General features: G+C 42.7%; 1 protein-coding gene across 1 annotated transcript in view; it reads right to left on the minus strand.

Annotated features, from left to right (window-relative positions):
• The window catches only part of LOC135387122 (sodium-dependent glucose transporter 1-like), a 46297-nt gene continuing 31581 nt past the window's right edge, over positions 1-14716 (minus strand). The window contains exons 3-4 of the mRNA XM_064616500.1: positions 3509-3667; positions 1-3072 (exon numbers count right to left, since the gene is read on the minus strand). Coding sequence (XP_064472570.1) covers positions 2039-3072; positions 3509-3667 — 1193 coding nt within the window. The 3' untranslated portion in view covers positions 1-2038. The remainder of the gene's footprint in view (positions 3073-3508; positions 3668-14716) is intronic.

Below are 14716 nucleotides of genomic sequence, written 5' to 3' on the forward strand. Positions count from 1 at the left end.
TCAGGAAAAATATCTTTATTTAATACAAGCCTTTCAGCTCATATTGTTTGCAAGGTCGCAAATATACGTTCAAATGCCTGTATAGTGCAACTCTTCAACTGCGTTCAGGTCCGATTCTCAATGAGGCTACACATAAGAGGCCCATGGAGCTTACGGTTTCCGTACTCTGTATGCTGTCTGCTCACACAACTCGTATGGCTCGCTTTACTCATAAGCTCACATACAATAAGCTTGAAAATCGGTCCTATATGAACTTCTACAAGGGGCTTTTCGAAAGGAGTATCATTGTGCATGGTAACTACCACATGTCAGCTGCTAAAGTATAAACTGCATGCGCTTCCATCCAACCATCTTCCATCAGGAAAGACACTGAAAAGTCAGTAAAACCGATAGGACAATCAATATTCCCAGCCCCCCCCCCCAAAAAAAAAAAAAAAAGAAAACAACGGGCCGAGTATCTATAGAACGGGAGTGAGAAGTCAACCTGTTGTCTATTGACTGTAGATGGACCTGTCTGTTGTCTTTCAATTGACAATTGACAGCACTTACATATTTTTGAAAGTGATGCATTGTAAATTTTCCACCTTTTACTTAAAGGGAGACTTCGGAGGAAAATCGGTTGCACGCTTCTGTTACTTTTCCGGTTATTGACATGTTCCCAACCCAGTTACGGAATATCTCGGCTGAAAACAGCGCAGACGTCACAAATAATGTTTGGAATGTGAGGCGGTTCTGAACCGCCGCTTGAAGGACGTGTTGCAAGCAACACTAGGCTCCATTCCTGCATCACTGGGTATGTGTCCGCTTGATCTGTTCTTGTGTGCATTCAACGCCTTGTAGGTTTCTCGTTTTTTGTTCAACAGTGAGTAATCAGAGAGGTAATGCGAGGTGTTGCATGAAAACTTTCGGCAACATTTCTACATCGGGTGTTGCTTACTTTCGCATCCCGACAGATGAAAAGGGCGTCGCCGTGAGTGAGAGGCAGCGCTCCGAAAGACTGGAATGAGGGGAATGTTTAGACAGAGCCTAGAATATATTGCTACCATTTCGAATCTGAGGTGTTCGACATCAGAGCACGTCTGATGCACAAGATATTTGTGAAGAACAAATCAGAAGGGTGCAAGTGAGCTGATAGAACGCTGAGAGCGGCAACATTTCCTTGAGTCTGAGGAAGGACAAGACACAGATGGAACACGGAGGGAAGTGGACGACACGGACTCAACCCAGCAACGAGAGTTTTCTTATGAAACTATTTGTCTTCCAAGAACGAAAAGTATTGCGGAGCCACACTGTTCCTACGCTCTTCCTCGGTGTTCCTATATGCTGACTCAACCGGGTGCGTCCGCAAAAGGAAGACCCAAAGAGGTACGAATATACAGGGTGGTGCTCATATTACCTTATTTGGTAGTCGGCACAAGTCTGATAGAAATAATCTGAAGGAAGACTCGTCATACGCAGCGAACACCCGTGTAACACGCATGTTGATGTCCGCGTCCAACGGTAGCTCTGAAGAAACTTCATCGCACTCGTCCGAGTCAGACGAATAGTATACAGGATCGTAATATGGCCTGAACCCATGACGGAACACTGCTCCTCAACCATTATAACCGGCCGCGACACACGCGTACTTCTGCTGCTTCTACATACCCGGTGACGTCATGCGTCGGGTTCGTGCGGGCGCTCTGGGAAAGGGTTTCCTCCCCCGACAGTAGTTTCGATTTAGATTAGCTGATACGTCCGCAGAATACATCGCGTAAGGGGGAAACCATGCCCATAGCCGGTATTTGGAGGCCAGTATGTACCAAAAGCGTCGTGCAACAATTTTTTTTTCAAAGATCGTTCCAAAGTCATCCTTTAACGTTATAGGCATTGCGTGTACGTGTTCCACGTGAAGACACTCAGTCATCTAATACCACTGCTGAAGAGGTTGTACGGCATAGGTGCACCTTAACAATTACATGCTCACGCTACCTGCCGTACAGCGGACATATCGGGAATTACTGACAATTTATAACGCAATCTAGTAAAAGTGTTGCTATCACGCTCCTCTTTTGTCTAGCTGGTGTCCCAACCCACTGTTTGTTTCTCGTTCTAGGGCTACCACTTTAGTGTTCCCCTTACCTCTGTTCTTGGTAAGTACGTGCATTATGACTAAAATTACCATCATCACGACCGCAGTTGCCGTGCATGTGTACATCAGCATCATGGGAAACTGAACAATGAACTGCCCAACAACAACGGGCGATATTGTGCCCAAACCATCCATGAAAATAAGCACAGACATCATCGAGTTAGTGAAAACAACGTGTTTGGCGCAGAAGGAAATTACGCCACCAAACACTGCAGAGAGCCCCATGCCAAATATCATTGTGCCTATCCAAAGTACAGCTCTCGATCTCGAACCCAGCAATGAAAGAACCGTGAATGTGATGAGAAGGATAAGCTTCGAAGTGAGCAGCATTCCGAACGGTGACACTTTTAACGCTACCAAGGCCGCCAGTACTCTCGTAAATGTAAAGGTAATGTAGAAAGCTTCGGTAAGATACACAGCGGATGATTTTGCGAAGTGGAGGTCGCACATGACCGCAAACGTCGTCAGCATGTGTCCGTAGGCGGATTCCATGGCGACGCATGCGCATATGTAAGACGCCCCCAGTCCAGTTACTATCCAAGAGAATCGTACGTTATCAGGGGATAACTGCACAGAGCGACTATCCTTCTGTTCGAGTTCCTCTGTTTCTTCTTTTTTGTGGTTACGGATTAAGAACAGGACGAACATAATCAGAAAAACGAATGCGAGAAAAGCGCTGACGACGAGAAATCCGTATCGGATATTGGACTCCGATTCGGACACATGAGAAAAACTTGTGTTACGATGTACTTCCTTCAGCACTGGCAAAGGCTGAACCCACGTCTGGTTTCCGGAGCCGAACGATGCGCTTGCAGGGCTTGAGAGAAATGGCTCAGCGAGTAGTGGGGCTAATAAGCATCCCGCGCCAAAGCAGAAGTTGTAGGTCTGCTGCGCAGGACCAGGATTGGTAGGCCATAGTCTGATCAGGCGAACCTGGGCACCTGTAATACGAAGTAAAGATCAAAAACGAAGGAATAAGGGAAAGAAGAAGCTTTCACAAATTTGTAAGGACAAATCGTGGGCATCGACGTTCGCGAAGTATGAAAGAATGGGTAGGATAAAGGCGTCACGTCTAGAGTGAGGGACTATTGAGGCTGTGCTCTTTACTGCTATTTTACAACCTGCACAAAAAGAAAAAGAAAACGGCAGGGCTGCACAACAAGTTATATAAATACTACGAGGATGTTTCGTCGTGACAAGCCATACCCTACAGTCTACCCCGTTGCTCGTGGTAACAGGACACCTTTGATTTTACACCTTACACATAAAATAACACAAGATGATTATGGCCGAGCTCTTTTGCATGGTTCACACACGAATATTTTTCAATCCGCGACGACTTTCGTAATGAGTTGTTCATGAATAAAATGGTCTTACCTGTACCGAATGCTCCTACTCCGAGACCATTCACAAGACTGGCGAGGTATGCGAGGTATAAATTCACACTCAGAGGCAGTAATGCGAATGTGAACGACGTTATGGCCACGGAGAGGATGAGAAGAAGATGAGGGTTGTATTTGTCGAACAGACGGCCTCCTAGAAAGACAGTTGGGAAGGATTATTACTTGGTTACAAATAGGTTAATGCCAATTCGGAAAGAATGACGTGGGATCCACACTACATGTCTCGTGTACCACTAGCTTTTTTTGCGTCATCCTTCCTGTCAGTCTTGGGTAGCCAGTGGTTAGGATGATCGCTTTCCGCGCCGATACTGGGAGGTGACACGGGTTCGAATCCTGTCACTGGCTGTGCTGTCTGAGGTTTTCCCTGGGTTTTCCGAAGACTTTCCAGACGAATGTCGGCACAGTTCCCCCTGAAGTCGGCCGAGGACGCATACTAACCACTCTGTCCCCCACTCCTTCCTGCTGTCCTCTCTCCCTCTTTCCACGTCTGTACGCCGCTCATAGCCACAGTTGCTTGTCTGAGCTAACACGGAATTTTAAAAAGTATTGGGGAGTAACTAATTAGTCTTCCCAAGAAAGTAACTTTCAGCTGTAACTACTCGTAGTTACCTTTTTTGCAGTAACTAGTTACTTTCAGAATCGTAAATTTTTCGCAATCATGTCGGGAAACGCTCACACTTCCTTTCACTATTCGTTGACGCATGTGGATATTGGACTGCTACAATGTAAAACGTTGCCGGTACTCTGATTACAAGAAAACAGTTCTGTGGTCAGCACTCGTAAGTGCAATATGGAAGAACGGTCCGTCCCGTATAGTGTCCATATCGAGCGACTGTTCAGCATTACAAGGGATACTTTGGAATAAAGTGAAGCAGACTTGCAGAGCTTAACGTTGAGTAGCAGCTGTTGCTCCAATACACACATATACAGAGTAACACAGTCCTTGTTTTGCCATTTTTTTAAAGTAACTGTAGAGTAACAAAGTTACTTGTAGCTATAACTTAAGTAGTTATATTCGTACAGAGTAACTATACCTGCAACTGAGTTACTTTGTTCCTGTAATAACTAACTCACTCACTTTTCCAAGTTACTTTTCCCAAGACTGCTTCCCGAGAAGCAAAGTTCTTTTCCTTACATTTTACTTCAAACAAAGCTACTTGGAGGCATGTAAGTCGCCTCCTCTATCTCTTACATCATGCATAGGATGCAAAGCATGGCTGTGGTTTTCCCTCAGTAACTAGTTGAACTTAACTCCATAACGAAAAATTAGGCTCAACACAATGAACAACTGTCTGCCCGTCCGGAACACAGCGCTTTCGGTACTATCGTTCTGTATTTGGGATAGCGTCCCCTTATCGTGATGACGACGAACGCACCGCGAGCGCTGGGCAGTAGTCGTTTAGAGGCGGACAAGGCATTCCGAAGCGACTTTTCCATCTGTTCCTTACCTTGCGTCATCCCCGTATGTGAATCAGGCGGGTGAAGACGTAATTGACAGCCGGACACTCAAGCGAAAGGAAGCACTATACGCTGCTCCGCGTAAGAAATATGTAAACGTAAATCAATTAATTACTAAAGAAAAGTATCACCAATTGTCGACGCGTTTTTTTCTCGAATATTTTTCGTTAAATGTCCTGCTCGGTAAAACAGAGGTTCCAAAAGCGTCCGAGGTGCAGTTAAACGCTAGGGGTTTTATTTAATTAACGCGCGTATGCTAATGACACGCTCAGTCCTCAGTTCTTGACTTATGTCAGGGATGTTTACTGAAAAGAAAGCTTTTCGATAGCGCCACCTGTTTACGAATTATTCAGCCGGGGGGGCCTTCATGAAACATCCGGTATCAGAGTGATGATTAACGCTTGGAGCCGTATGGCTACTGTGTCATGATCAGAGACCTGAGCATAGTGGAGTTCATGCCGTGAAACAACAACTTTATTTTTAGGGCGTGAAATGAGTATGCAGTTCATGAAAACAGTGCAGCCTGAAATAGTATACTATGCATAGGAGATAGTGCCTTACAATGTTCCAAGCACTAATCAAGTCGAAACGGGTATTTTAGACGCGTATCGTTAGTGCCTTTTTCATTACTAAAAGCCGATAAATGCCTTCCTGTTCTTTTTTTCTTTTTTTCACTCCTTTCTTCGAAACCGACTACCAAGGTCAAGGGATATGGCATGTGTTGTCAATGCGTCCCTGATGTCCGTGAAGCCAACAGTGTAGAACTAACCGCGTGGTTCTGATATTCACGACATATTCTTACATGTGCGCTGTGTCCCACCTTAGGCCCTCTTATCCCAACATGAGTTACATCACATGTTTTGCGCACGGGCTTTACCGAGTGCACGATGAGATCAGAAATGATTGCACTACCGTAAACCAGTTTATACCGGCGTAACTCTCTCTTAAAGACCAACATACAGACGTTCTCCTGCCACTCCAGACCATTTTACCAGATAGAATATGTACATGGCTGTAAGCGGCACGGTACATTGCTTCGCTGTCCAACGTATCGTTAGTAGTTTCTTACTGGACGAAGCTACCCTCGTTACAACCGCACAGACGGCTTTCTCCGGAAACACAGATGAAACTGATATCCACTTTCTTATAGCACACTGCACTGAGTATGCTGTTGGATAGCATAAAGCAGTTGGAGCGACTAGACAACGCTATCTATGGTGTATTCAAAGTGGTGAGAGCCTGCACGGCGAGCACTGCAGGCCTTTCCGCAAAGTAGATGTATATACTGCAGAAAGTGTGTAACAAGTAAACAAGGAGCTGGAGAGAGAACCTCGTTTCCAGACATCGACCGTCCATGCGTTTGTCCACTGGTGACGCTTCCACTTGACTATTCCAGACGATACGCCCCGCAAAAACGTTTGGTCGTACAAGCACGCACCGGTTGCCTCGATCGCCTAGACCATTCTCTGCGTACAAAAGATTCTGAGCGACAGGAAGCAGAACTTTACGACGGAAGGCTTAGAAATGACGCCGTTACTTCTGTTTTTATGCCTTCAACGAGGAGACAGCTGACAGTTGCTAAGACCGTAGGTCCCCTACGAGTTGCTTTGGTTCCTAACTTCTATATCTGCTGTCGTACTTGAAGTTTGGTGATGGATTACCATAATCGGAGTCTGTAGTTCTCTCGCAAAGTACAACCTTTCTTAAAATTTCTATAGCACAAAATAACGTCAAGGCTTAGTTAACGCACCAAGGTTGGTCATCTTATTTTGTCAGCTAACCACAGAGGATGCAGATACGACTCCAGAGAAACGATCTGGCGCATCCTACTTGCAGAACAATATGTCTTGTGGCTCCTTCACGACTATTGTATCGCGATATTGCTTGTGCCGTTTTCTAGAAAATACGTGCCGTTTTAGCCTTTTCAGGCGCCAAAGGCGCAGTTCTTATTGCCTGGAAATCCGCTATCTGGTCTTGATTCACTGAACGCCTCATACTGTGAAATTCAGAGAGAAGGAACGTCTAGCAGTTTTGTTTCGTCACTGATTACCCTCACACAGACTATGGGTGCTAGACTCGTCAAAGCAGAACTCAGTTCAGAAGATGACGTCGCGCGGGGAGGAGTTTTGAGCAACCGAAGTTCAAGAAAAATGTTTCCCATTCCTGGCAACCTGAAGTTTGGTCTACGTCACTGCCGATCAAAATCAGTGTGTGCGCGACCCGCCCACTTGCACGAGCGTGATAGAATGAAGAACGAGAAAGCGCACCGGTTCTGTCCGCTCCGGTGAAGAGTGAAATGCAGAGCAATACATCCTTGAAGGACTTAAGGTCAAAACATACATTCCCAGGCAGCACAATGTACTGAAAGTCGAGTGCAATAGGGGTGGACGGGTAGGTGGAAGGCCTTGAACGCAATCGTGAAGCTAAAGAACATTGAGAAGACACATACCGTCCACCCCTATTCCACTCGACTTTCAGTACATTGTGCTGCTTGGGTTGTCAAATATATTTGAGCTGCGCAAACATTAGAATATTTCGGATCTCGAAGCGCATACCTGTGTTCCGAATCGAATATGGAATTATATGTTAAATTCTGAATCGACTCAATATTTCTTACAGCATGACTCGAGCCATGATCCCATGGCATCACAATACATCCCAGGTAATGGTAAAAAGGAAAAGGAAGACTGTCATACGCATCACGGAAATTGCCGGCAGTGCAGTCTTCCGTCAAGTTATGCAAACGCAAAAAGGAAAAAAAAAAAAGTCGAAAAGACGAAGCACCCGGTGACACGACTTTTCTTGTAACCTCCTCACTGTTGCTTTAGATAGCTGCGTCGTTTCAACCCTGCGGCCGCTATGAGCAGAAGCATGGAAGAGGGAACTGGGGCATGAGGGGGGGGGGGGGGAAGGGGAGACTCGTCGTTTCTTTCCACAGTAACCTACAATACGTGACGGAGTAATCAACGCGATTGAGATTTTGCGAAAAGAAAAATTTCCCCATCTATTTTTATTGTAGTAGGGTAATGTGTTTTCTGTTGAGAAAACGAAATGCCCTTTACACAAACAATACACAAAGAGAGTTACAAGAAAATACACAAAGAAAGACAACAACAGACAAACGAAATAAAAAACGTTGCGCTGACTTGGCACATTTCAGAGTTCTATTCAGAATATTTCTTGCGACTGAAAATCGATCAAGTGCGCGCAAGTCACACCAAAAGTTAACAGAAGGTCGTGGATGACAAGCGCCAGTGACACCCCGAAGTAGAATTTTAAGCCTCTGTTTTGTGACACATTACATGACACACACGCTGTATTGGCATGTGTGCTATATGTGCATTCGGGATCAGTGAGCACAACGACGCTTCGGTTAAAAAATATATTTGTTTCGTATTTCCTTTTTCTATGTATATGCTTGCTTCGTTTTCAAAATGACCCTGTGTAAATTTGAGCACATGTAAACAGACTAGTGCTCGTACTGCGACGACACAACCACCACATGGTAAAAGGGACGAAAAAGTCGCATATCCGAAAAACCCTGGGTCCGTGCACTTGTAAGCAGGGTGTCGGAGCGAACCGAAAACCGGAACCGAAAACCGAAAAAAAAACGCTATTTTGGTGCGAACCGGAACGGAATCGAAACCGTATGCATTTCTTTCGCTCAGGAGGGAAACCGAAAAATATATTTAACGGTTTTCGGTCCAAGGAAAAACTTCCCCAGTTTGGACTACGGATAGGCGAATGAAACAGACGTCGTGTGCTCTGAAGTCATGTCATGGATACTATACGAGGGTTACGGTTACGGTGGAATGTATGTCGGTATACTATGACCCTTAGGCTCCCTTTGTAATGGTTTATCGTTCGCGCACGCACACAGACATATAGGTACATGTGACTCTCTAGCAATGTGCCGTAGTGTTCGTTTTAATTTGATCCCCGCAAACTCTCCTCAACTAAACAGCGACCCAAGGGGGCTGCATAACGGCTTCTTTATAGGTAATGTCGCGCAACGCGTCCCTTGTTTGAGAGCAGCTAAGTTGAATACATTTACGTATACGCGAGGGCAAGCGCGTGCGAAGTGGCAGCTCTTTTGTGGACAGGACACGAAGAAAATAAAACGGAGCTGTCGAGCGCGTTTGTGAGTGAAGGTGTTCCTCGATTTGCGTCATACTCGTGCGGTGGTGCTTGCTGGCTAGACAGTAGCAACAGACATTCGGATGGGACGCGGTCGCTCCAATCCAGCAAGAAAGTACTTTACGTATGACGTCACGACAAACAAGTCCGTTTGTAGCATGTGCTTCAAGAAAGGAGAAAGCCCATTTGAACAGACAGTAACCTACAGGAACCAGGAGCTGCCAATTTCACAGCTGTTTATTAATATTAAATACCATGTATGCGGAATAAACATGTTTACATTTTGTAACATTGATTTTTTTTTGTGGAGATGAATATTCCCAGCAGAAGCAGAACCGGTTAAAAACCGGTATGAACCGTTATTTTTTTGCTCCGGAGCAGAACCGGTACCGGATCGTTTATGATGTAACCGGAACGAAAACCGGAACGAAAAACGAGTAGTAATAGGTGGGGTCCATTTGACGACATTGCCGCCAGGGCAGCGCCACCGTCGCGTCTGGGCCGACTTTTTTCGCGTATTTTTCCTCGCGCGCGGCAGGCGGCGCTCGGGTGGAGGCTCTGAAGCTCCTCTTACCGGTGGGCGGAGCGTGGCCGGAGGGCTGCGTGCGCGCTTACTCGATCATATTTTTCAGCCTGGGCCGACTTCTTCCATCATTTTTCCACCTGGGCCGACTTCACTCACAATTTTTTTCCGATACAGCAGGTGCGCAGTGGGTGGTTTACATGCAAAGGATAGTCATACACAAAAGTACATGTGAAAATATATTTATTAAAGTCATCAATGTCAGGAATTATGTTATGACTCTGTGTGAAGGAGAAAAACTTAGCCAAAAGCATGAAGCAGAAGAAACACAATACACGTAATAAAGAATATACTTATTACAGGTATGACGCAATAGCATAAAAGGGGTATCACAATTTTTATAAGTGATAATCACGCAAGCTTTCAATTAAGCAGAAGGGGTAGCACATTTTAATCAAAGAAGATATTTTTAATCAATACGATTAGAATCAAAATTAAGAGTTTTATTACAAAAACTCTAACCTGAGCACCATAGTGGAGTTTTAATTACAAAGTTCTGATATGTAACTTCAAGAACAATAGCTGGGCCGACTTCTCTAGCACTTTCTTTATTATTTTTTTTAGCGCGTGGTGGGTGGAGCGGAGGTGAGGGGGTTGTCCGTGTGTTTACTAGCGGACCGAAGAGCTGAGCGTACACTTATGGTTGTACATCCTGGGCTGACTTCTTTGGCTATTTTTCAACCTGGGCCGACTTCATTCGCATTTTTTTCATGCGGAACGCAAGTAGGGGCATGCACACTGGCAACACCAGCCCACCTCTTTGGCGATTTTTCACCTTGGGCCGACCTCGTTTGCAATTTTTTTCAGGTTGCGCGTGTATCAAAATTAAAAGTTTTATTACAAAAAGTTTAACATGACAACCATAGCGGAGTTTTAATTACATAGTTCTAATATGTAGCTTCATGCGCAACAGCTAGTATTCCATTATGACACATTTAATCAAAGAATATATTTTTAATCAATATGATTACAACCAAAATTAAAAGTTTTATTATAAAAAGTCTAATATTCCTATACGTGAGAACCATCAGTGCAATAGCGGGAAGTTCTGACAGATGTATGTGAACAGCAGAGAACCTGGAAGACCATGGGACACGAACACAAGAGGAAATAAAATCTATACCAGTACAAAGAAGATATTCCACTTCACCACATAGCACACTACTAGCCAACAAACAGAATAAAGAATGACAAGAACACAAGAGGAAATAAAATCTATACCACTACAAAGAAGATATTCCACTTCACCACATAGCACGCTCCTAGCCAACAACCAGATCTAATGATATCTACCCTGATTTGTTGAAGACGGGTGCCGATAGATGTATGGAAGACCGCGGAATACGAACGACAAGAACACAGGAGGAAATAAAATCTACAACACTACAAAGAAGTTATTCTTAATCAAAACAACATAGTAATCTATCATTCAAAAATCAGAAGAAAAAAACAAACTCATCAGAAAATTAATATTCCTATATGTGAGAACCATCAGTGCTATAGCGGGAAGTTCTGACAGATGTATGTGAACAGCAGAGAACCTGGAAGACCATGGGACACGAACACAAGAGGAAATAAAATCTATAACAATACATTGGTTAATCAAACAGAGGAGGAGACTATCATTTTAAATATCATAAAATCATCCTCGTGACTTCCCCATACAATTTTCATTCTAAGAGACACTTTGTTTTATGAATTCAACACAGAAAATATATTAAAAATGAACTTCACTGCGTAGCACGCTCCTAGCCAACAATCAGCTCTAATAATATCTGCACTGATTTGTTGAAGACAGGAGGCGTACACCTGACAATTATGAACATTTTCGAGCGCAATAGGGAAGATTATTCCAACATTACACAATTAATCAATTTCTTATTAAGTAAACAGCATAGACATACGGAAATAATGAGAAAAACGATCAACAGCTAATAGAGAACCCAAACACATCACATAAACAACAGACACATGCAGGAAAATAAATGAAAAAGAATCTATCAAAACAATCAACATGCACGGATGAATGGCAGAGAAACACTTTGAACGGCACATGATGAATAATTTAATACAGCACAGAGCTAACGCTGAATAGCAGAGAAACAATCTAAACGGCGCATCTGCCAACGTGTAAACAACAGACAGGAAAATATTACTGAAACAGATAATAGAGAGCCAAAATCCAACACGTAAACAAGAGGTACACAAAGGATAAATAAATGAAAAAGAATCTAACAAAACAAGAAACATGCACGGATGAATAGCAGAGAAACACTCTAAACGGTGCATCTACCAATGGTAAACAACAGACACATGCAGGAAAATAATTGAAAAAGAATCAATCAAAACGATAAACATGCACGAATGAATAGCAGAGAAAGGCTTTGAACGATGCATCTGCCAACATGTAAACAACACACAGGAAAATAATAGCAAACATTACAATTTGAAATAATATATCTTTTGAACTATCATAAAATCAACCTTGCGAGCTAACAATATCCTACTCAGGCACTTACCTTGACAGAGGTATCCAAACACGCACTACAGCTATACTTTCCACAGTACAACCAGACTCGAGACATGGTGGGGTCACTCTCTCCCTCTATGCAGACCGGTGGGGTCACTCTCTCCATCTATACAGCCCGAAAAGCGGGGAACCTGTTGTCAATCTGCGGGGTTGGGAAATCCTCTCTCTTTTTCAAATTCTTTCCTCCAAAAAGGAAATATTCTTAGGACCGGTGTACAGAGGCGAAATTTTTTATTGATCGCAAATAGACATTGGAATTATTCGATTCTAAAGAACACAATAAGAATTCTATAAAAAAAAAAAAATCTAAGAATAGACTTTCTAAGCAAACGAGAAAATATTATCGGTGCAAACAATACTCAACGAGAAACGTTGCATTTAATGTATTTCAGATCAGACACAACTATTAGGCAATCATTATTCTCAACTCACAGAATATCAATCGAGTGAAAGTCAAGTTTATTCAGTGATAGAAACAATACTAATTTGAAAACGAGAAACAAATTTAATTACATCGTTTTATGTTAACTTTGCAATACACGCAGAAGTCGCAAACAACTCATCTGAAATGCAAATTATATTGTTTGCTACAGCGGAAATCAACGCACACAACATTCCCAACTAGTAGAATATTTTTATTAATATCAATCGAGTGATCACCTGAAACAAAGTCAAAAGCAGTAATTAATTTAGGCAAACATTTTTTTCATAATCACACAGCGCAAATATACATCACAGAAACACGTCTTTTTCATTCAGGACCCACTAGTGGAAACGAAGTGAGAGAGTTCCCGTACACATTCGGTTAAGGTTACGCCCGCAGGGAGTAGGGGAATCCAAACAATGGTCTCGATATACAAAGCCATAAAATCGCTCCTACAAGTCAAGTGAGGGAAGGAGGGGCTCTAGCATTGTCTTGTACATAGAATCACTGAGAGCAAACATTTTTCCTTTACACATCACATCTTTTTTGTAAATTGACTTTCATAATTCTAACGGCAGGTGGAACATTATGAACCAGATAATAAAATTTTCATAAATAAAATTAGCACCAATATGATTTAATTAAATGTCGAGGCGCACTACAAAACAGAACAGACAACTGATATACATTGAAGAGATGGACAGATTTTGTACTCGTTACCATTCGTCATGGGAGGACCTGATAAAAAGTTGCTTCGAAAAGGAGGAGCCGCGAAACGATTCATTTATCGCTGCATTTCAATACGTCCTAGACATGGTCGTATTCGGAGATATGGTGCAAATTATGGAATTCAAGATGCGAGAACTTGTATGCCGAATCTACAATAGTTATAAAAATATTTGCACGTCATCGTCGGAAGGACCACTTGGGCTGATGGTGGAGTTTTTGAGGTTCGCTAACGAAGAGTTGAAATACACTAGACCAAACGTAATTGTAATCATTGCAATGGGCATTGCATTAATCAAGAAAGCAATCCGATCAAATTATCATATACAAGCAGTCTATATCGCACGATTCATTACGGATTTGTTGAAATTACACCTAACGGTTGAAATGGAAAGTACATAAAAACATCTTATCACGTGGTATATTCCACCCTAGAACCTCTACACATTTATTTTATTCTACCAGTCAAGGATGTCAAATGAACAGAAGTTCAATATTGTCGTGCAAGGTCTGATGTATTATCACCTGTTGAAACTCAACAAACATATCAATTGCGGTGGACCACCAGACGATTTTCATCTAATACTCTCTTGTACGCCATTCAAGAACATTCATACAAAGAAAGGAAGCATCAATAAGAGATTGTGTAAGTTCATCGCGACAAAGTGCAAGTTGTTGAAGCAATACAAACACGGCGACAACATATCACCTGCCTTAATCAACGCTGGATTCAAGCGCCCAATAATCAGAATAAACTACCTGATGTCTTCGGAATTCATCAAGCAAGACAACAAACGCAAACTTCAGAGTTTGGAATAGAATTGTAATTTATCAAAATAAACAAGTGTATAATTGATATAATAATTGTATTCTTTGTCATCATTGTAATGTATTCTACACAGCGCAACGAAAGCAGCTTTTGATTAGATTGCTAAGGAGACACTACGTACAAGGATCTTCGCATGGAATCAGCGCTGGCAATCAAAGAGATTTTTACACGACCACACTCTATACAACACCGACGCCCGAAGGAAAGAATTGTAGAAGAATCGATAATAGAAATTTAGAGGCATGTTACATCAATATTTGCTTACAAAGAGGATCACTAATATTTTGCGAAAGCTTATTTTACGAATTAAATTGCACAGTGTATATATTTTCTCAAACTATTGGACAGTTGACAATACTATATTGCAAGGAATCTATTATCAAATGACGCGAAGGTGGAGTCTACAATTCTAATCATCATAACATGCGGCACACAGTTCCAATAAGATTTTGGGAGAATCGAATCACACAACTGTCATCAGAAATGTTTAATTGC

The sequence above is a fragment of the Ornithodoros turicata genome, chromosome 3, assembly GCF_037126465.1.
Source record: "Ornithodoros turicata isolate Travis chromosome 3, ASM3712646v1, whole genome shotgun sequence".
In the NCBI taxonomy this organism is placed as follows: Eukaryota; Metazoa; Arthropoda; class Arachnida; order Ixodida; family Argasidae; genus Ornithodoros; species Ornithodoros turicata.